This window comes from Athene noctua, chromosome 10 (genome assembly GCF_965140245.1).
Source record: "Athene noctua chromosome 10, bAthNoc1.hap1.1, whole genome shotgun sequence".
In the NCBI taxonomy this organism is placed as follows: domain Eukaryota; kingdom Metazoa; phylum Chordata; class Aves; order Strigiformes; family Strigidae; genus Athene; species Athene noctua.
This window is the reverse complement of record NC_134046.1, coordinates 22,161,327-22,183,067: the sequence shown is the minus strand read 5'-3', so window position 1 is coordinate 22,183,067 and position 21,741 is coordinate 22,161,327. Positions and strand designations below refer to the sequence as shown.

Here is a 21,741-nt window from a genome sequence, read left to right as displayed (position 1 = left end):
ATTTCTTAAACTGTAAGATCTACAGGAGGTAAATTTTCTGAGGCAAGTAGATATGTCTCTACAAACCCATTACAAATCCCATAGGGTTTTTAAGTTAACATTGTGTTGCTCATTTTCTCCCTCAGACATGCTAATATTACAGTTGTTTTTTTCTTGTTTCCCCTCTTAGCTGTCTCCCAGCAAGGAATATTGCTGCATGTAATTCATGGTAGGCAGAATGACATGATAATCATTTGGAAATTGATAGTCTAGAGATTACTAAGGAACTTCAGTTTGATTTAGATAATTAAAAAAAAATATGCTGCTATTACCTCAAAGTCTGGGATCTGTTCTGTTTTTGCAAGTTAGAGAAATATTTTAAAAATATGTAACTTATTAAAAAAATGTAAATGTGAGTCTTATTAATGTAAAAATTTTATGCTGCTTATTCAAAAAGGGAATTATTTGTGATAGTTTATTTTCTTACAGTTGTGGTTTGTGTCCAAATATTTTATAATCATAAAGCTACTCTTTTGATATCAGTCAAAATAGACCATATATAGATGTTGAAACAAGCTTTGTAGAAGACATTTTTAAATCAGGCATGGGACTTTACATTTATTAGAAGGTGTTCACAAAAATAAGGGTAACATCATGCATATTCTTTGCAACTAAACCCAGTTATGGTTACAATTTGGAAATAAATTTAAATAGACATATGGTGATACAGTAGTACATATACACTCTATTTATGACATTAAGTTAGTGTACTGGTAACTCTCAGCAATACATCAGAAGTCTACAACCAGCTGATGGAAAGATTGTATAAGGAGGAAGAAACTGCTTCAATTGCTCACATTATTTATGTGGCTTGACAAGAATGTCAGTGTGAATTGCCTCCTAAGTTTGGAGGCAACAAGTCAAGACTATACTTTTGCAGTACAAAACATTTACACACAAAATACACATGCATTGCAATGCATTGAAAATGGGTAAAGCAAGGAGAAACCCATTACTCAATGCTTTATTAACACAATACTACAAAGGAGTCTCAAATAGGATTATATAGTTCAGTCACAGTAAGGCCACAATATTACAATGGATAAGGACCTTAGAATTCGACATTCTGTGTTAGTAATGGAACCCTTCTATCTTTACAGATTTTTATACATGTTCCTGAATGGTATCTCATCAAAGTCCTCCATTTCTTTTTTTTTTTTTAATTTATTTTTATGTTTAACATATTGCTTAATACAACAGTTAGCACAGTAGAGAAGGGTACTGTCACAGGGAAAACAAAACCTATGTAACATTCACATAATTTTTAGACTATATGCTATATGCATTTAGATGAAGCTGGCTAATCAGAAAAAAGACTAGCAAAGGATTTCCTCAAGTTTCGAATAGTTTCAGCTTTTGCTTCATCTTCATTCACAGATGATCGGAAGAAGGATGATTCTGTGAAACTGAAGGCATTTGTCAAAGACTGCGACTTGCTGCAAGACAAAAATGCAACATGTTTTGTATGGTCATATTGTCTACAAGCTTCCAGACATGTATAACTAGTATAAATTATGAGAAAAGGAAAAATGTCCATGAGACATAGACAGTTTGCATGTGAACAAAAAGGACACTCAACACCAGCAATATAGTTAGATGTAGCATACAGAACTGTGGCAACACAGCACATTCCTTCTGCACTTTGATTTGAGAAATAGGATAATATTTTCCTTAGAGAACAGTTTTCTTTTATAGATCTGAAACGTTGTATTCCAGTAAATTGGACGATGTGAATTAGAACTCAAGGAAAAAGTGGGCCTGCCTGCTAAATCCAAACCACCACCCAACACATGATGATTAATAACAGTGTTCATTAAGGCTGCAGTTACGCACAAAGAAAAATCAGGTATATTGGCAAGAGTTTGAAGAATGAATCCTGAAGTTGTAAGGTACTCCCTCTATATATACATATTGGGCATTTGATCCTTAATGGAGGCCTAATAACACTTTATATCTTAAAAAAAAAAATCCCCAAATCAGATATAATATTTCTTGTCTAGAGGCAGTTAGTCTAGCAATGCTATTCTGGTTTTAGTGCTATCATGTAACTACGGTGTAAGTTTCTGTAAGCATGAATAAAATAACATACAAGAAGGAAAATATCTGAAGTTTAAAACTTTAACTCATTACTTGGCAGATAAAATAATATCTAAAAACAAGGCTTGAAATTAAATAGAAAACATTAATGAGTTATCATCTTTTTACAAAAACATCCATGCATTAGTAAAACTAGTTAAATGGTTCCATTTTTATCACAGTACAATAATAGGATTCCAGTTTTGGCTATAGTAAAACTGAAACGTTTTTCTTATTTAGATTGTCTTATACTCTTCATGGTTTGCAACTGCTCTACCTCTAAACTAATAATGCACAGCAAACAGTGCTACAGGCATTTTAGGTTTTTCATAAATTATAGCTGTGCTAATGAGAATAGACTGATAAATGTTTGTTTGTACTCACTGAAAGAGGGAGGGTGGGAAGCAGCACTTGACTTGATTAGTAACACAATAAGTAGCCTAATTAAATATTTATTCACAGATTAATAACATGTACATACAGGTTAGGCAACAGCATGTGGGTGAATACAAAGCATACACATGCAAATAGATAGAGTCAATCCTACAGGCAGGAGATCTGAGTCTTGGTGTGGACCTAAAATTGCCTCCTGAAAGTTAGAAAAACTACTCTTATTACAGCTTGCATCTCAAAAACTTCGATTTCTCCTTTTTAATTTTATTTTAAATGCAGACAATTCTCTTCTATTTGAAGAAAAGAAAAATGAGTCTAGATTTGAACAAAGAACTAAGGGAAAGGGAGAAAGATGAAAAATGATGTGATACAGTTCTGTACATGTTCTTAACTGTTTTTCTTAAATGTCAGAAGCTCACAAGTTAGTTTTCAAACTAGTTTAGAGTCTTCCATCTCACTTAAGAAAACTGACCTCCCTATTCTCTATGTATATTTAAATAATGGATGAATTAATTTGAGTTTTATGATTACAAAACAGAATAAAGAAGGTCACTGTCCTAGGAAAGCAAGGAGAATGTTGTCATCTTTGCGTATTGCCACCTAACACATCTTTTCCAATGAATTGGATCACATTAATGTTAGCATACGAGTGGGTGGAAAAAGGGGATCTGTGTTACTTGGATAAAACAAAGACTACGTGCCAGCCTTTGTACTTACCAAAGTAAGTAGAAAGTGTCTACGACTCTACTGGCAATAGTGTGTGTCAGGATCGCTATACTGAAAACCAGCAAACCACTGTTAATCCCTCCCCATGCTCTCTGTTCGCCAGGTTCAAGCTGTGAGGGCGGATATAGCCACAGACCCTTCCATATGCTTTACCGTAGCACGCGGCTGACTAGATACAGCAACACCAGTGTGCCGTGCCTTAAGGGATCTTCCACCAGGGAGAGAACTAGGGACTGTTTTCTGTGGGAGTCCTGCAGCCTCTCGGGGAGGGCCTGTGTGAATCGCGGGTGCTGTACGGTCAGCAGCAGTGTACAACCACGAGCGAAGCGCGACCGTACAGAAACACAGTTTGGCAGCCACTGTCTAGCGTGTTCATTTGGATTGTTTCTGAGATAGGCCTTTTGAAACTGGAATCTGTTGTCTGAGTGACTGCAAGGTTAAAAGTTTAAATAGATAAGACTTCCTCTTTTCTGTGCTGGCTTGCAGCACACCCAGATCATGAGTCAGTGACAAGAAAAGGAGAAAATAAATCTGAGAAAGATGAGTTTTCAGACCTAGTTGGGGCAGAAATTGCATAACTAATAAATGAAATTTTGTGTAGTGCTTAGGATATAACTAATGATACTGTCTTACTCATCACAAACAGAGAATAAGCTTTTTGAAATGTTTTTAACCTCATTTTAGACCTGAGAACATACGTATGTTTCTTTCTGAACATTAGACCAACTGTCAAATTACAGTTACAACAACAAAATCTGTGTTATGAGGAGAAAAGAAAGTGGACAAAGCAAATCTTACTTCAGTTGTGGATGCGACTGAGGCTTCTGCTGTGGAGCAGGCTGTGGAGCTGGCTGTGGAGCTGGCTGTGGCTGTGGTTGTGGCTGTGGCTCTGCTTCCTTTGATAACCTGGTGCTGGAAGGACCTTGAGCCTGGGGACGTGGCTGCTGAGTTGTGGGTCCAGGCGGACGCTGTGGCTGGGAAGTTGAGGGCTTTGCTGACTGCCCAGGGGGGTACATGCGCTGTGGCTGCAATGGCTCCTGGCTTTGTGATTGCATTCCTTGGGGTTGCACTGGGCCCCCTAGGTTCAGTACAAGAAAAACTTCATAATGTTATAGTATCAAAGAATTCTTATTAGATTTCATATCCAACACTTTAAAATAATGCTTGAATGTGATTAATTCTACTCTTGAGGCAAAAGTATATTAATATGGACTGCAGTTTCATGTAGTCAATACTACTAATCACAGTTGGTACATTAGTAACTTGCTTGGAGCCCCTACGATTCCTCCTTAAAATTGCTAAGAAGTACCAAATTTATCCCAGCGGTAGCGGTACTGACTTCAGATCAAATCAGTGGAGTTACAGTTTTGGCCTAGCTCAAGGAGAGGCTGCAAGATAATTGAATTCACCAGTAATATCTATTTCAGCAATACAGCTACTATTTTCTGTGTAGGTATTGCAGTTTTGGTACTCCAAGTTTTGAGATTATTTCTGTAATATTCCTCTCAGATTCACTCTTATAGCAGTAAAACTACTTCACACTGAAATTTACTGACTAATTTAAAGTTTTTAATAACTTAGTTAACCCCTTACTGAAATATGTCAAGAATATTACAAGAAACACAAGAAAGTCATTACTAATCCTTCACCAAGGACATCTTTCCACTGAGAAGGAAGTATACTGGCAAAATACTGCATCAAGTGTGAAACTACAATGTGTAGTAGAGACTTAGTTGTGAAATCCATGGCTGGAAGATGCTACATCATCATACGGGGTGGTTTTTTTTGCTTACTGACTGAAATACTGCTGTGTCAGATATCAGTGGGCATGCTGCTTTTATATCAGATGTCTGAATGTGGATTTCTGGGCTGGTAGTTGTTAGAATTGAATATTCTTGCATGTGACAAGGCACACAGGACATCTGAGTTAAGGAGAAGAAAGGACAGGACGAAATTCTGAGCGATTCGTTTGTATAATATTTCAGTCAGGATAAGAGCTTTGCTGAACAGTAAATATTATAGAAGACAACTGATCTAGATGTTCTGAACATTTGGGAATTTTTAGTCTTGCATAGATATTTAGTGCAAGTAAAAGACAATCTATTCAGGTCTCTAAGAGAAAACCTTCATATCTGGAAGTACTGCTGCAATACATGAATATTTTTTTAAATTGCTATTACAGTTAGCTTTGAACTTACTATATGAGATTCCAGTGTATGTGTCTGAGAACAGCATGTACTAATGCTTCAATAAGTTTTAATACAGTTGTAGCAGTGTGTTGTGGTGTAGAAAGATAAATAGCACGTACTGTATGTTAAGGAATGTGCCTTCATTGTTTATTAATTTGAACCACTTTTGTAGGAAATATTTGAAGGTGATAACATGGTCTTGCAACATCTTAATAAGGATCGTTTTCTTATTAAGTCTCCTTTCACTCAATATTGAAAAACAGAAAGGTTTCTTTCCCCCACTTGTACATACAGGCTTGAATGCCAGAAACTTTACACTGAAGACAGATATAACTTTCTTTTATTGCACATTAAGCTGTACAAGATATTTCACATAAAAGATATACTGCTGTCACACTTCCAGCATTTGCTCACTTTCTTGCAGCTGGGTTGTACAAAAGGCAACAATCATGAAAGAAACTTTTACCAAAAATAACTCAACAAAACTGAACATTAAGCCTACACTGTAAAACATCTGTTCCCTGTTACCCACAATATTGCACCTAAGCATGCTTACATGCAGAGAGACATTTTGGCTTGCTTCTTGTCTGTGGTATGTAGTAATAGTGTGTGCCCTTGTAAATACTTTACAGTCAACAAGCTGAAATCCTATCTGAAACACCCATCTCTTCTTTGCACACGCAACTCACAAATGTCGTGTGAAAAGCACTTGTGAATACCTGTACTACTACATGCAAAAAATACCAACTGCTTTAAATGAAATCACTCATCAGATTCATTTTTTCACCCCAGGGCAGTATGGTTTATTCACTTTTATGGTGTCTGGAGGTAAGGATCCGTGAACCTGATTCTGAGTGGAATTTTCTTAATATAGAACAAAATAGCCAATGCCATCATTGGAATGATCACTGACCCAGACAAATGCTGATCACTAAAGCAAAATATTCATGTAATTTACTGATAGGTAGTAAACAGTAGCACTTACCACAAACATTTAAATAGCTAATAATGCATACCTTAATTCTCATCTTACCAGCCAGCTTGTACAAATAAAAGAAACACTAAGAATGATGATTCTCACTGATAATTTTTTCCAGTGTTTGTAGGGAAAACAGAAGTAGAACATAATGCTGTTTTCCCTTTAAACAAAATTGTTTGCACTAAACTAATGGCCACTACTCATCTTTGTACATATTCAAGATTAAAATTATAGTTTTGTGGCTCACTTGCAACTAAGCTTTATGGTATGCTAACAGTGTGTAGCTTGTGATTCTAGCCTAGATATAACAGATTAACCGCCTGCCTCTGTATTTCTTGTAATATTACATTATAAATTGGTTACGCAAAAATCACAAATAATTTACCTACAGAAAAATCTAGCAGTTGTCAGGCTTCTTAAGTCTTTTTGCATGTTTGATTTCAAGTGATTAGTATAAACCCTATTTATGTGGATAACACTGGGACGGAATTTTCTTTATAGCTTTCTGGATATTTCTAGGTTTAAAATAGTAGACCTGAGTTGGTAAAGAAAACCGCTGTCATTTTTGTCTTGCATTCTAATTGAAGGGCAAGATCCCTAGCTGGTTAAAGGTACCTTGGTCTACCATCCCCTAACATCTCAGTATTTGAAAAAAATGAGCTCTTACAGGAAGTTTAACAGTCCTTGAGGTACTTCTCACCAAATAACCTGGGATTTAACTCTTAGGTAAGTATAAGATTTTTGAAAGTATTTGCATGAGCTTTCATTAAAAATCTCCATAGATTACTAATTCAGAATGACAACAAAAGTACTACTTAATTGAAATAGGACACATTAAATATTCACACTTTCACTGAAATATTGCACATAGGTGGCCCATTTACATAGCTTTGTAGCTAATAATTTAATGCAGAATTACTAAAAATATGAATACCAGTATGTAAAATAGAAGATATTTTAAATATTCCTTGGGAAGAACTGTATCTTATGGAGTCACTGAAATATTAGACTTCCCCTTGTGTACAAGTAAAACTCAAATGTTAACAAACTTTATAAAATTATAAATAAAAAGCCTCACTAGCAAATTCTAATCTAGACTTTTAAAAATATATCTGGATCACCTACCTATTAGTCATGCACACGCACAAAAAAATAAAGGCTATGAGTACAGTGTGCACACACTCACAGAGTAAGCAAAAGTATTTAGATTTGAACCTCGGTGGTATTTTACTTGACGATATATAATACTCAAAAAATACTGTCTAACCATCCATAATGTACAGTTGCACTGGGCTCTAAAGAGGCACATTCTTTGTACACTGTTGACAACAGCCCTGAAATCACAAATTTTACAGAGAAAGGTAGGTAAGCATTACACGCACAGACATGAACAAGTAAACAACCAGACAGTATAGTTGACACTGCATAGAAAAAACACAGTCCAGGTCAGCACTGAAACAATGCAAAAATTGAACAAAACTGGTATGTTTGCTTTTAAGATTGTGTTTGTTTCTTTTCTTTTTTTCATTTTTGCTTTAACCCTTGCTTTTAGTCTCAGTTATCTAAGTAGCCTGGACTTGTTTTGGTCCTACTGCAACGCCATTACAGTCGAGAATGTACTGTAAACAACCTTGAGGTGGTGGTCGCTGAGGTGGGATTTTGTTTGGCTCTGGCTCCTTTAGTGATCCGCTCTGGAAAATACATTTGAAAACAGAAGAGAAAAAAAAAATTAGAGTAGCTTAGCTCCAATTTTCCACTAACTTGTCTTTATTTTCATTAGAAATCTCTTTATTAGCTGGGGCTGAACATATACTTTTAATTTATTCCAGATAACATTTTCTAATTTAGTTCTGTTTGACATGATATATGAATCCTGGACTAATCCAAAGCTGAATTCTTAAAAAGAATTGTTTTCCCTTTGCAGCATGTGATCATGATATAAGGAGTGCCTTCTCAAATCTTACCTCCATTTGTGTATGGTCTTCAGTTCCTAGCACCTTGAATGACTTTTCTGTATCTCATTGCTTCTGCTCTCTTTTTTAGGATAGACTGAATAGAAAATAGACTTCAACAGATACCTTTGTGTAAGTTAAGAAATAACTTATTTTCAATTACATTCATTTTTATCTGGAAGCACTAGCACAGCAGGATTTTTTGCTTGTGATAGTTTCACTTTGATTTGCTGACTGTAAATGGGAAGGGAGATGGACTACTCTAGGTTAGCTGTTTTGCTAAGCAAAATGAAAGAAGGAAGCAAAACCCACAGACAAATAATAAAAATAATTGAAATTACTTCATGCTACTCCATCTGACATGTTATTAGAAACATATGTAATACTTAACTTTTCAAAACAGGAGATTTATTTGGCAGTATCCTTTTCAAATATATACTTGTCGAGAGGAAAAGATGGGCCTGAACCAAAACCTTGGAGCAGAACACCCTCTGGGAACATTAGTATTTGAATCCAAACTTTGTCTTAGGCCCATCTCTAATATTTTGAAAAGTGAAATATGTTAAATCATTGGACATAATAGCATGGGGTTTTTTAAGGTTCCAGAAATCGAATTGCCATCTGTCAAGAAGGAAAAATCTTAGAATATATTACATAGTAAATGTAAAATTAATTAAACATGTTTCTTGCAAAGCTTACTGTTTTGTTCTGATAGATTTGTATTTGATCTTAGAACTACAGAAATAAATATTACTCGTAGTGATGTGAATTCCTGCACAGTAATCTTGAAGTTACACTTTCTAAATGTTACAAGACAACAACACTCTATCGTACGCAGCTGTTGCAAATTGCTTTGTCTGCTTCTGCTTTAACTACATAAATAAAAGGACATAGGACAGGTCTAAAACTCTAATTATTCAGAGTTAACCAACCTTCAGAAGACCAACTGAGGAGTAAAAATTATACATACAAAACGAATAGAGAAAAATCTGATCCTTATATTAAGTGACCCAGTTACATAGTTCTCGGTAACCATCATTTTAAGGATGAGGATATGTAGAAGAGCATTTCATAAGGAAAGACACAGGCATCAGAACACTTTAAAGTGCTTTAGTGTGGGTTAAAGTCTTCTCTGTTTTGCTTCTCTCCTTCCTCTAATTTTCTGAACCACATGTAAAAGCTGACATTCTATCCTATGCATGTTTCAGTAACGTTAAGTATTTGTGGTATCCTCTCTGTATAATGCTGCTGGAGCTCACTGGAACAATATTCATTTACATCAGTAACAACTTGGATACTGGGGAAATTAGCCCAGAGCGGAAACCTTGAAAAGTTGCCCTGGAGGAGCCAACTCCTTTCATATTCCTGTGCCATTGTTCCATGCACCTGGCACCTCCCTTGTGCCTGCAGGGCTCTGAGGTGGCGTGGGGCAGAGTCTGAAGACACACGCCTTTGGTGGTGTGGTGGGGCACAGGGAGGGACCTGCCTCACGGGCAAGGGCAAGTACTTGTGCCTGAGGGCGTCCAAGAGTTTCTGTCTGGAGGACCAAACAGATCATATGACTTTTGTTAGAAAGCATTCATAACATTTTACAACTTCTCTACAACTACCATGTGTTAGACTTCCAAGACTTACAGAGGGCCATAAACCAATCTGTACAGTTCTCTGCAGTGGCAGAGGATGACTAGGGAGGATATGGGTGTTGCTATTTCTCTACTAAAATAAAAGATTATGTAGGTAAAACTCATCTTTTATTTAGAAGTAGAAAACACAGGCTGACAGTTTAAATTCACATCTACTTGAATGTTAAAAGAACATCTGCAAGGCCTCCATCTCCTCCATGCCTTGAGGCTGAAGCAAATCTGCCATTTGTTCTTGCACTGAAAAGGTCTTGGGTTTTATCACACACACCACTGACTTGACAACAGCAGTACAATCTCTCCATCTTAGAAAGAAATTATTTTATCCTAAATTAAGCTTTCAACCAACTTCATAGAAGTTTGCTAATCCTTAGCTCAACTGTTCTGAAAGTTTAGAGCCTTTATGCATTTTCTGTTGAAGATGTATTTCCCCCTCTCTAGTCACTGAATGCAGCTGTCCTGATTTTACCACCCACACATCCTTTTTTTCACCAGATATCACCTGGTGCTTCCAGGAACCTCACCCACACTCCAGGCCAATCACATGGGTATATTACTTTTGCTAATTAGCCAACCCACCCAGGCTGACCCAAAAAGACTAATTAGCATTGCATTCCTAATTGAGAAACCTTACTCATGGTTTTTCAATGGTCTGTAGTAATGCAGTCCTTTTCAAGAGTCTTTCTTTCAGACAGTCAGAAACCTTGATACTTGATATTAAAGACAGGCTTTGAACCAGTCTTGTTTGCTGTCCTGAGCCAAGGCCTTTAATAAAATCCAGGCTTCTTCTAAAACACCAGTTGCTGGCAAATGAACTACAGACTGTTACTTCTCACCTCTCCAAGGTGGTGTGCCAATGTAATTGTAAGTGCTGCTAACTCCTTATAGGCAACATAATCTTTCTGAACAGAGATGCTGGACTAGACCTGTCCTGCAGATGTATTCACCCCTCTTGGTTTTTGGTGTTTTTTTTTTTTTTTTTTCTTTGTTGCCCAGCCTAGAAGCTCACCCTCCTACCACTTTCTTTTAGTACAAACATGTTTTCCTGTACTGCAGTTCGGATCTACAAACTTGCCTATTGCTTAGTTCAAACATTACAGGAATCAAGGACTAGAATGCAGCACATATAATGGAAAATGACCCTGAACAGATTCTTATTTGGATGCTCAGGGCTAAAGAGCAAAATTAGTACAGAAGCTAGAAACTACAGCATTTAATATGGTCTAGGATTACCTAAGTGAGGTGTGGTAACTGCTGTTGTAAGGAGCTCTTTTGGTTTTCATTTTATGGAACACAACTTTCATATCACATCCAAATTCCCCAAAGAGAAGGGATTGATGATGTTGATAGTAACATTATAGAGAACTGCTTATGCAATCTCTCCTGTTCAAAGAGGATTTACTGTTTATATACTACTCTAAAAAAATACGACTTTACTTGTGGAAACCTCTAAGCCACATGAATACTGCAAGTATACTACAGTGATTTCTCAACTCTGGGTATAACAACTCATGCTTTGGTTGCATAATGGTCTTTATGAATATTGGCTAAATTAATTATAGCCAGAGCAGAAAACCCACTACTTGTCTTAAAAATAGATGTCTCCAGATGTCTCTGTAGCACTTCTTTCCTTTCCACACCTACCTGAAACTGTCTCCTTAGAATTTTAGGGGTAGAACCAGAGGAAAGTATTGTTTCTTCTTCAAAGCATGTTGTATTAGAATTTGATCAGTGGTATTACTTCTTTCTGTACCTTGTATCTTTTATAAATGCAGATTGGACTCATATATATACTTGAATTTTGAATTGTCTGAAGAATGTTGAAATGGGTGGGAGCAAAAGCAGCAACTTGGCAGGGAAATAGCCCTTGGGCAAAAGAGATGCTAAACTGAGTCCCAGCAAAAATTGATTTTGATTTGGCTGAGTTTGAAGATTTTGGGAACTATAGTTGGAGCATGTATAGTTGTTTTTGGGTTTCATTTGGTTTTCTTTGTAATGCAATGATAGAAGCTTTTCATAGGTATTTCAATATTTGAAGGGAAAGCCATGTTTTTCAGGTGCCAAAATACGGGCTGAGTTAAATCTCATAAAGGAACAAGAATAAACAGTAAAACAATTAAGTAACAGGAGAACTAAGAAAAAAATGTGATTGCTAAGGAGAGAGGTAAGTTAGATAATTTAACTAGGGTGGCAATGGTAAAGGAATGTTTGAAGTGTCTAGATTATGATAAATACAGAAGCAAGGGCAAGACAGCAGGTGGGATATAAGCTAAAAATGAGATGGAAGTAAAAATCAAAGATCTGCCTGGGCTCATATTGGTCAGACCAGATATTCTTCCTCTCAGAAATCAAAACCAGCTGACTCATGAAATACAGAATTCCATAACAGATACCTCTAACAACTGGAAATGTGCAAGTTACACTGGAGAAGTTTAAGCACGAATACTACAGGAATTACATTGTGGGGAAGGAAGTGGCTACTGAGGACATTGGCAGTTATTGAAGAAAAACTAATGGGGAGAATTTAACTGGGATGTGCAACTCAAGTAGAATTTTCATTAATTAAATCAGCACCAAAAAGTAGGTGTGTGCTAGTAAAAGCTGTAGATGATAAAAAACTGAAAGCCTACAGGACCAAAATATCCTAAAGAAAGAATGAAATTGGTAAGTGGAGTTAAAAAAAAAATAGAAAAAACTTAAATGCAATGTCCAAAATAATTTATTTATGGAAAAATAACATGCATCTGTCAGAAATACAGAGCTCGCTAACTGAAATCTAATGGGAAAGATTTGTGAAATGAAAACCCAAAATCTTATCACACATTCAGTGAAGTATTTCCAGTAGGTGTTAGCCATGATGTTTTGCATCATTTACATCAGTGCTGCTCAAGCAAGAGGAATGTAAGCTGATCTGGCACAGAAAAGTGCTATTATACTGACCAGGCAGGTGGAAGAGTTTATACCTACAGCATTTGGAAGAACGTGTCTTGCTTAGTTTAGCAGAATGAAGGCTTGAACACAGTACAGTTGCTTTTAAAAAGTATATTATAATAGTAAAGAACTAGGCAGAAAACAAGCTAGACTAAAGGACAACATGAACCATGAAGAAATGGGTATAAACTGAATAAAGCTGGGCTGGAAATAAGCACATATTGTATAGTGTAGCAAAGCAGTGAGATCTTGAAGTGGCTTTCCGATATGGAGCATCCCAACCCAAGAAACTCCTTAGCACCTTGTTGCTTACTGCTTTATACATTTAGTGTGTAGTGAGTGTGTCAGGGATACTTACAGGTTGCTGGTTCAGCCCTCACCCTATTCTGAATGAATCTGGCATAGGTGATGTATCTGCTTCACTGTGTTGCCAGTGGTACTGAACAGGACTACAAGGGTTTTGCTATTTATTGCATTATATATTCGCTGTGGACTGAGAAAGGCAGTGAAACAGGCCTAGTTACAGTTATAATGGAGAGATGTGGTAAGGTACACCTTAAAAAGGAGTCACCTTCACTTTGTCTAGTGCAAAAGGGACAGCTGGCTCCTGCTTTTTACAGTTTTTCAGAGGACCAGTGTTCGGTCTTGCTCTTGCCCTTCTTCATGGGTGCTAAGATGCTCTCAGCAGAACTGATGCCAGTCTAGAGTTTATTCACGTTGAAGTTGTGATAAAGAATTCAAAAATTTAGAGCAGCTTTTGTTATTGCTCAACCAACTTTCCAAACTACCCATGCAAAACCCGTTAAGATCTTCCTCTGAATGGGAAGGAAAATGACTGCTATGAGCAGAAAAATCCTATATAGCATAATTTTTACTTGGAATAGTATTTACAAAATGCACTGAACAAGGCTTTTTTTTTTTTTAAACACCAAAAAGTACTCTAACAGATTTTATAGACTGTTTTCCATTGCTAAATAACTAATTACTTCATAGATAATAGTTTCCTTCTTGAATATTTTTACACACAGCCTTAAAAATGAGTACCCTAGTATGCACTCACTGCTGATAAACGGTACACTCCAGTATTTTCCCTGAGATACCGAAACAGATGAACTCCCACCATCCATTCCAGTCCTAATTTCTATCATTCTGCTGAACAAAAATAATCCCACCCCTCAAAGAGATGAGCTTTCTGGAGAAAGAGTAGGATGTTGACCTATGAGGGGAAATAATTTCTTAAGTAGCATCGCTTGTTGAAGCTAGATGGTCCCCTTCCATGGCCAATCAATAATTCTAACAGACAAGGATGCAGCTTTATTTTATTGCAGCTCTTGCTTTAAGAAACCAGATTTCAATTTCTGTTTTTGAAAAGGGAACATTAAAAGCATGCAGTTGCACAGCAGCTTTCAGGCAGTTATTTCGAGTGAAAAAATTGCTCCCCATAGACAAGGAAGGAATGTGGGCTATGCGATAGGAGAGAGCTCCCCCTGCGTGCTAAAGCAGCTGAGACTAAAATGTGTGTGCATGCATGTTTATACCAGAGAAGGAGCTGAAAGGCAGACGGACAGGCAAGTGAAGATGGTACAACACATCAAGAAGACTGTCCAGTTATTGGAAAGTTAAACTTTCTTGCACCTTTCTCAGTGTACATAGATACCTCCATATACGTAGAGGATAAGGTACCCCTTGGGGCTTGATAGTGTCAAAATCTTATGTTGTTTGAAGTTGTAAGGAAGGTTTTGAGCCTTGAACCCAGGGACTTTGACCATGTCTGAAGTTATGCTGTACCTGATCCTCCAGTCTTTAAAAAAAAAATCAGATTTTTTTGTTAAAATGTGGGCTGGCAAGTGATTCGTGCATGAACCGGAAGTGATTAAGATCTGCAGAACATATTGAGCCACGGAGATCCACCCTTACTGGATCCATTCAGAATTGGTTTATGCTTTGAAACAAGAGAATCTGGAAAAAAAGATGGTGAAGCTAACTCAACTCCAGTCTTATAACACACATTATCTTAATATTATTGTATCAGTGTTACAGAACAGCAGAGTGGGAGGAGGCATGGAGAAGAGGTAGTGCACTGAGCAAAACGCTTGAGCTGTCTCCCAAATAATAGCAAAGTTGAGAACCTTAGTGTATGAACAGAGCCTCATAGTTCTCTCAGTGGTTGCATGTGCTTCCCTCCTTGCTTCTCCTGCTGCAGCACAAGTACACAGGTATTGGCTGGTATGGACTCGAACAAGCTTCCCGAGTCTCTCCTAGGAGGTGAGAGATACTGGAGGATGATGGATAAGAAGCTGAAGCTTGCTCTACTGGCAGCTAGCCAGATGGAGCACGGATCTACCACCAGATTAGTGTCTGAAGGGCGCAGGGTGGGTGAGGCTGCTTCTTCTTTTATGTGGACAAATCAAGAATATTTGAAGATGAGCTGCTCTGTTTTGGATTTTTCCACAATTTCTCTTGGTGCTTAACCTTGCTTAAAAATTTTAACACATGGTCCTTATTCAAAATAAACTGTGGCAATGAGTGTTGGGGAGAGGGACAGAATCCTTGCAAGTTAAACATGGAGTAAAGCCAAACAGCTTTGCTTAACAGGTTATGATTTAAAGGTCAGAGAAATCAAATAAAAAAGTCAAATGGAGACAGAGAATGATAACAAAAAAAAAAGTAGAGGGGAAACACCCACCACAGTGGGGAAAGGAAAGAAGGCCAAGGAAAAGCGTCCAAAAAAAAGATATTTCTATTAGGTTCAGCTTAAATAAACAAAATCAGAGCATAAAAATAGATGAAAAAAAAAGATAAAATAAAAAATCAAGCAGATGTTATATGATGATAATTATATCACTAAGATAAACCTGAGAGATTTAAGTTAGATTCTCCTTTTCTATTTGTGTTTGTGGCAGCTCTTGCCTGTTCTATAACGATGGGATTACTGTTGTCCTTGTTTTAATTTTGAAAAGGTTCAGTTTTGCTTTATAATGGAATGAGGACATTTTTTCGAGTCTCATTCAAAATGCCCGTGGGACAAAAAAGCTATTTCTCACAGAAGTCTACTAAACTTATAGGCTACTCTATAGTGGTGGGTTCACGATTACTTAAAAATGAAATGTTTTCTTTGTTCTTGAGGATAGACACCATGGAATTTCAGAATTCTCAAACAGTGTCTGCTTCTGCCAATACAACTGGCAGATTGTGAGATGATCAGAAGATCATCTGGCAGAAGATAATAAAAAAGTTAACAAAAGCATAATTTTATTGTGTGAATGAAGGCAAAAAGAGAACAGTATTGTTATAATGTTTAAAATAAATGGGGATAAGGATCTATTAACTAGTAATGCTTCTCATGTTTTAGCTATGATTTTTTTTGCCTTCTGTATTGTAAAATTATTAGCACTCAGGCTAAAGCACTATATCCTACAGATAACTGAAGTCATTCTAACATCCTGGTCATAAAGCTTGACTTCTAACAAGTACTTTTGTGAGTAACTCTTCCTCTCACCAAGCTTTACTCAGCTTGTCTGCAGGGATCATGTATTGTTCCAGGTACACTGCTGGTGATAAGTATTCAATAGAGAGTATTCAGAAATAAAAAAAAAAAAAAATCAGGCCACATCCTGAAAGCTTTTATTTCATTTGGACAAATTTCTGTTGATGTCAGTAGAAATTTTGACCAAATAATCCTAAACCTTTAATATATGCCCCTTAGTATATTCTGTTTTACAGTCTAAAGGTCATCAGATCCCTTCAAAAAGGGCATTGTAAAGGCACAATTCTTTACTTCTTGGCACATTATTTCAAAACAAGTTAGGAAAGCAGCTATTAGTGTTTTGATTTAAGCATCCTCATTTAATGGATACATTCACAGCTAACATCCAAAAGCCTTAATATAGACATTTATCACTATCAAATATCCAGCAAGTTATTTACTGTTACTTCTGTTTATGAGTGAGACTAAATAAGCAACAGAATTGGGCAATACATATGTACCTCCCTTAGTAATTACTCCATCTACTGGTACAGGATCTCAGTAAGTATTTTAAAATAGCTTATCTTAACTTTCATGATCAATTTGTTTGTAAAATCTCTGCTCAACATTTGTATGTTGTGTCCCACTCGTCTTTTAATTACTGTCAATATTAAAAATCCTAGGATTTATTTTTCTGCATGAACTTTGTTTTTAATATATTACTATACCTGAATGTCAAGTTCAAATGCTTAAAATAAATCAACCTTTGAGTAATGAAATAGCGACTGTTTCAAATATATGGACATCCTTCATCCAGCAGTTAGAGCCTGAGTCTCTGCCTCTGCTGTGATCTCTGTCACCTATATGAAGAAGACATTATCTGCCCTGAATAGGTGTCTTATTCAAAGATGGACAAAACATCCGCGGTAAAGTATATGCTATCATTTTATACTGTGATAAATAAACTTGGCTGTTGTAAATTTAGCTGGAATGAAGTGTGCCTCAAATGTAGCCTTTATCCAGGATGTGGTGAGCTCAGGGTCCATACATGTTTATTTTCTTCTGCTTTTCTTAATTCCATACATTTATATTAGGATCTAAAAGGGTAACAGCTGTTTTTCTTGTATTTTCACAAACATAAAATAACTAAAAGGTTAAAAAACCCCTTTGATTAAAATAAGCATCTCCTCTTCCAAATATACACTGGTAAACACTGGGTGTATATATATACACTTATATATACGCACACGTTAAGACAGCACATTGAAATATATCCCATATTAAAATAATGACAATAAATTAGATAAATACATTCCAACAGCATTATGAGAAAATGTCTAATGGGGAGCATTTACTGCTTGTAAACGGTATATCCTGGTGCGGCGTGCCGCGGCGGGCCTAGGGCGGTGTAACACTAAGCCCGGCCTAACTGGGCCTCGCCGCCGGGACCAGCACCCCGCCGGCGCCCGCCACCAGATGTCGCTGGGAGCCAAGGCACCAGCGCCGCCGCGGCCCGCGCAGGGCCTGCTGCGGCAAAACCCGCGGAACATCACGGCCTTAAGGATGGCTTTTGACTTACAGAACCTTAGCAAGGCTTTGTGTTTCACGTTCTGTGATGTGTGTATGCCCCAGCAATACTCTGCATTGTTCCCAAAGAGTTCTGATGACAATGTTCTCGATTTTTAGGCAGGCATCGTGCTGCTGCCTGACTAGTTTTCCTTCATGTACAACAGTAACTCATTAAGCATGTTAAGATGAAATGTAATCTGCATGCTGGGGACTATAATATAAAATAACTTTTAGGCAGATGGACAGTGTAAGTGGTAAAGAGTAACTACTCGGATTTTGTTTGGCTGTCAAAGTGCCTACAAACTTTCTGAGGTAAACAACAAGCAGAAAAAACCTCAGTGATCGCTAATGTAGACTGCAGAAGATGCTCAATTAATATCTACACAGATACACCACTTGTTCATTGACAAGCTATATTGCTCTGCTTATAGTGAGTAACCTGATGTAAGAGTTTGGAAAGGTAAAAAATTTAAGAGGCACATAGTAAAATCCTGTCCAGACTTTTTCCAGGGTCTCTGTCCTCCCTTGCCCTGCACAGAGAGAGAGATTCAGGCTAATCTCATGAGTATATTTAGGATCTGGGGTTCCACCAGATGTTATTCCACACATCTGGATACATCAGCTTCATGGTCATATGATGTCATAGCCACCATTTATCCCCTATTTAAATACTTCCTAAGAGAAAGAAATACAGAATGTATGGGTTTAGGGGTCATTGGATCATTTAGCAGCCTTCTTAAGGCAAGCTGTTCTTAAATTACTGTTAGTATGGATCTAATTGCACCAGGGAGTGATTTGCTTTGCAACAGTTCAGCAGGATTCTCAGATACGGATACTGAAACTCTTTATTTACCCTCAGTCATGCAGAATGATTTATGTGTGGTCTTTTGTTTATTTGTTAGGGAGTATTTCCTTCCAGACATAAAGAAGAAAAATATGTTCCTGCAAGTAAGTGCCAAGGGACTGTGACAGAAAGAAAATTCTTGGTGGTATGAGCATGGTCTGGCTAATGCAAGTAGATTTAGCATTCAGGGTCTGAAGGATGATAAAACCTGTAGCAAACTTACAAGTCACAGCCCTGTTCCTCTTTCCCTAATCAATGGTTATACTTCAGGTGAACTTCTACAAGACTGTGAAAAGAAGAAAGTCATTTAGAGATAAAGTCCACACCACAAATTTAGTGCAGAGAAGTGTACTTCTCCTAATATCCAGACTAATACTGAATTCAAGATTTCTGTATAACTCCATGATGGGATCATTCCCAATTAAGTGCATTCCCCTTCAGTTAAGATCAAATCACGTTACTGTATTGTCTGGCCATCATAAAAACTTCAGTGATTTGAAACAAATTGCTGCTTATCATAAGTAGTTTGCTTTTTTAAAAAAGTAAATCCAATAGAGAGAAGGTAATAGAACTGTGACTACTCCTGTGGAAGCCCAAGAATAGGTAATTTGATAATGGTTTGCCTTTCTCTCTGGAGGTAGTATTTTTTGTTATTTATGCTATATTTACATTTGGTTCAATTTTTCTCTTTAAACATAGAAAAATAAAACTGGAGAAAACTGCTTGGCTCTAGCCAAATCGTATAAGGGGCCAGGGAATGAAGAATGCATAAGATAAAGCAAAAAATAGGAAAAATGGAAATAAATCAAACCAGATCTCTAAATATCTGAAGACAGATGAATAAGGGCTCCTCGACCCCAGTTTCTACCGAACTTAATGTAATTGTGCTGAACTTCCCTGTGGTGAAGAAGGTATTAAAACATTTTAGAAAAGAATGTTAAGAAATTAAACATGTCAGGTTCTGCTATTCTAGTCTCAAAATAATTAAAGTGCTGACCTCTTAACTTCTGCATCAATTATTGGTTTATTACTGGTGTGCTACTACTTTCTTTTAAATCAGACAGAACCAGGATATAGCTGTGAATGTTGTGCTCTTTCCGATGTTATGTCATTATCGAAATTGTGTCTCTGGTGCACAGATTTATTCCTTCCATTAAGGATAATAAATTCCTTGTTCTTTTGTGGATAATGCAACACGGTTTCAACAGAGCTGGACTGAAATAACATCTTGCTAATGTGATCTTCCTTAGCTTCAGTTGCTAACATGACCGTAAACATTTGCATTTTATGGCAATACTCATGCACAATGTAATATTTTACACAGAATTTAGTTCATCACATTTCATATAATGACTTGATATGCAGCTTTGAATAGATATTTTACTATTATTGTTTTACATACAAATGCTGCTACAGAAACAAGCATAAAATAGTCTGCATTGAGCAACCACCTGCAGAGTTTTGCAAATCCAGACAGCGGAAGTTTTGGCCGTGATCTTTCCTAACAACAGATGGAGACAGAGATAAGTGATTCCACTGGCTAGAACACTTCACTGGGTAGTTTAACCTACTGGTTTGTTTTTAAGGCAAGAATTGAAAAAGGCTTCTCAAAAGGTCTGTCAAAAGTATTCAAAGAGGTTACAAAAGGTGGAAATATAGATTTCTATCCTATTGCCTGCAAGTGGAGCAGGTTTGTCTCATGGAAAACTTCTATTAACATCATATTCCTAGATAAAATTCTATTATATATTTTCATCATAGTTGTGAGTAAAACAAGCTGTCATATTTTTAAATTAGACAGAAACAACCTATTTTTCTGGAAAAAGTTTTCTGACCCTATGTAGTTATATCAGGTAGAACTTCTCTGAGTCCAGGGACTCGATTTTCTTTGCAGTGGGAAGACTTGTAAGCAGCTAATAAGAGCAGAACTGACAAGCTTTGAATCCTGTAATCAATACTTTCTATCCCAATCCAGTTCAATCACGCTGCCAAAGATATGCAGTAAAATGCAGCCTGGGACCACCAGAGAAAAGTGTGAGACAGTTTGTTGGCAGCAGCCAGGGTCAGGTGGTGTGAGGTACAACACACAGAGCCGCAGCCTGCAGCTTTTCTCCTTCACGGAGTCTCTGCCAGCCCTGTAGCAGTAGAACTTGTTGTAGAGCCTGTGCACGTGTTTATAGATCAATAAATAAATGTGTAATATACAAAACATATATTTTAAAAATCTCGATATATCTGATATCTCGGATTGTAGATTTAACGGGATTAAGAATCACAGGATCCATATCTGAAGTTTCAAGACAAGCAAGACAGTTTGAGGTCCCTGCCTTTGGAATGCGCTCCTTCTGGCCTTCAGAACATATTGCAAGGCCAATCATTTCCATCAAGATTTGGCTGCATAGCTCTAAACAAAGACTTATTTTCCTAATCATTGATTTATTTTCTGATGGATAGTTAATTGGAACAGTACTGACAACTGTGGGCATTTATAAACGGAAGCATTCTTCTATGTACGATGCACCAAATGCCACAGTAGTGGGTAGATTATAAATAATTTTAAAGTACCCACACAGATAATAAGGGAATTCAAAACATGGCACATCTATAGCTGTATTATTGACTGTAAACGTGTAAACTGTTCATTTAAAAGCAGTAGAAAAACACACAAATTGCTCTTTGATATTTGTATTACTTTGGTTTCTAAGACCACATATACATATGCACATAGTTGATTTGGGACAAATTACTGGCTTTGATTTTATGTGACCTGTAGAAATATGCAGTATTGCCCTGCCCCGCAAATGAATGGACTGTATTTCTCAAGAATAGGAAATAATTTCTCAGATTAGAAAAAGAGAAGACTGTTCAAAGATGAAAGGGACAGCTTGTTTTAACCGACTGATTTTGTTCTTAGGAAAACAACTCAGCTAAAAATTA

General features: G+C 36.9%; 1 protein-coding gene across 1 annotated transcript in view; it reads right to left on the bottom strand.

The window, feature by feature from the left end:
• Nucleotides 1–482: 482 nt before the first annotated feature.
• SYN2 (synapsin II) overlaps nucleotides 483–21,741 on the bottom strand; it is a 191,284-nt gene continuing 170,025 nt past the window's right edge. The window contains exons 11-13 of the mRNA XM_074914213.1: nucleotides 8,033–8,093; nucleotides 4,033–4,312; nucleotides 483–1,475 (exon numbers count right to left, since the gene is read on the bottom strand). Of these exons, the coding sequence (XP_074770314.1) occupies nucleotides 1,340–1,475; nucleotides 4,033–4,312; nucleotides 8,033–8,093 (477 nt within the window). The 3' untranslated portion in view covers nucleotides 483–1,339. The remainder of the gene's footprint in view (nucleotides 1,476–4,032; nucleotides 4,313–8,032; nucleotides 8,094–21,741) is intronic.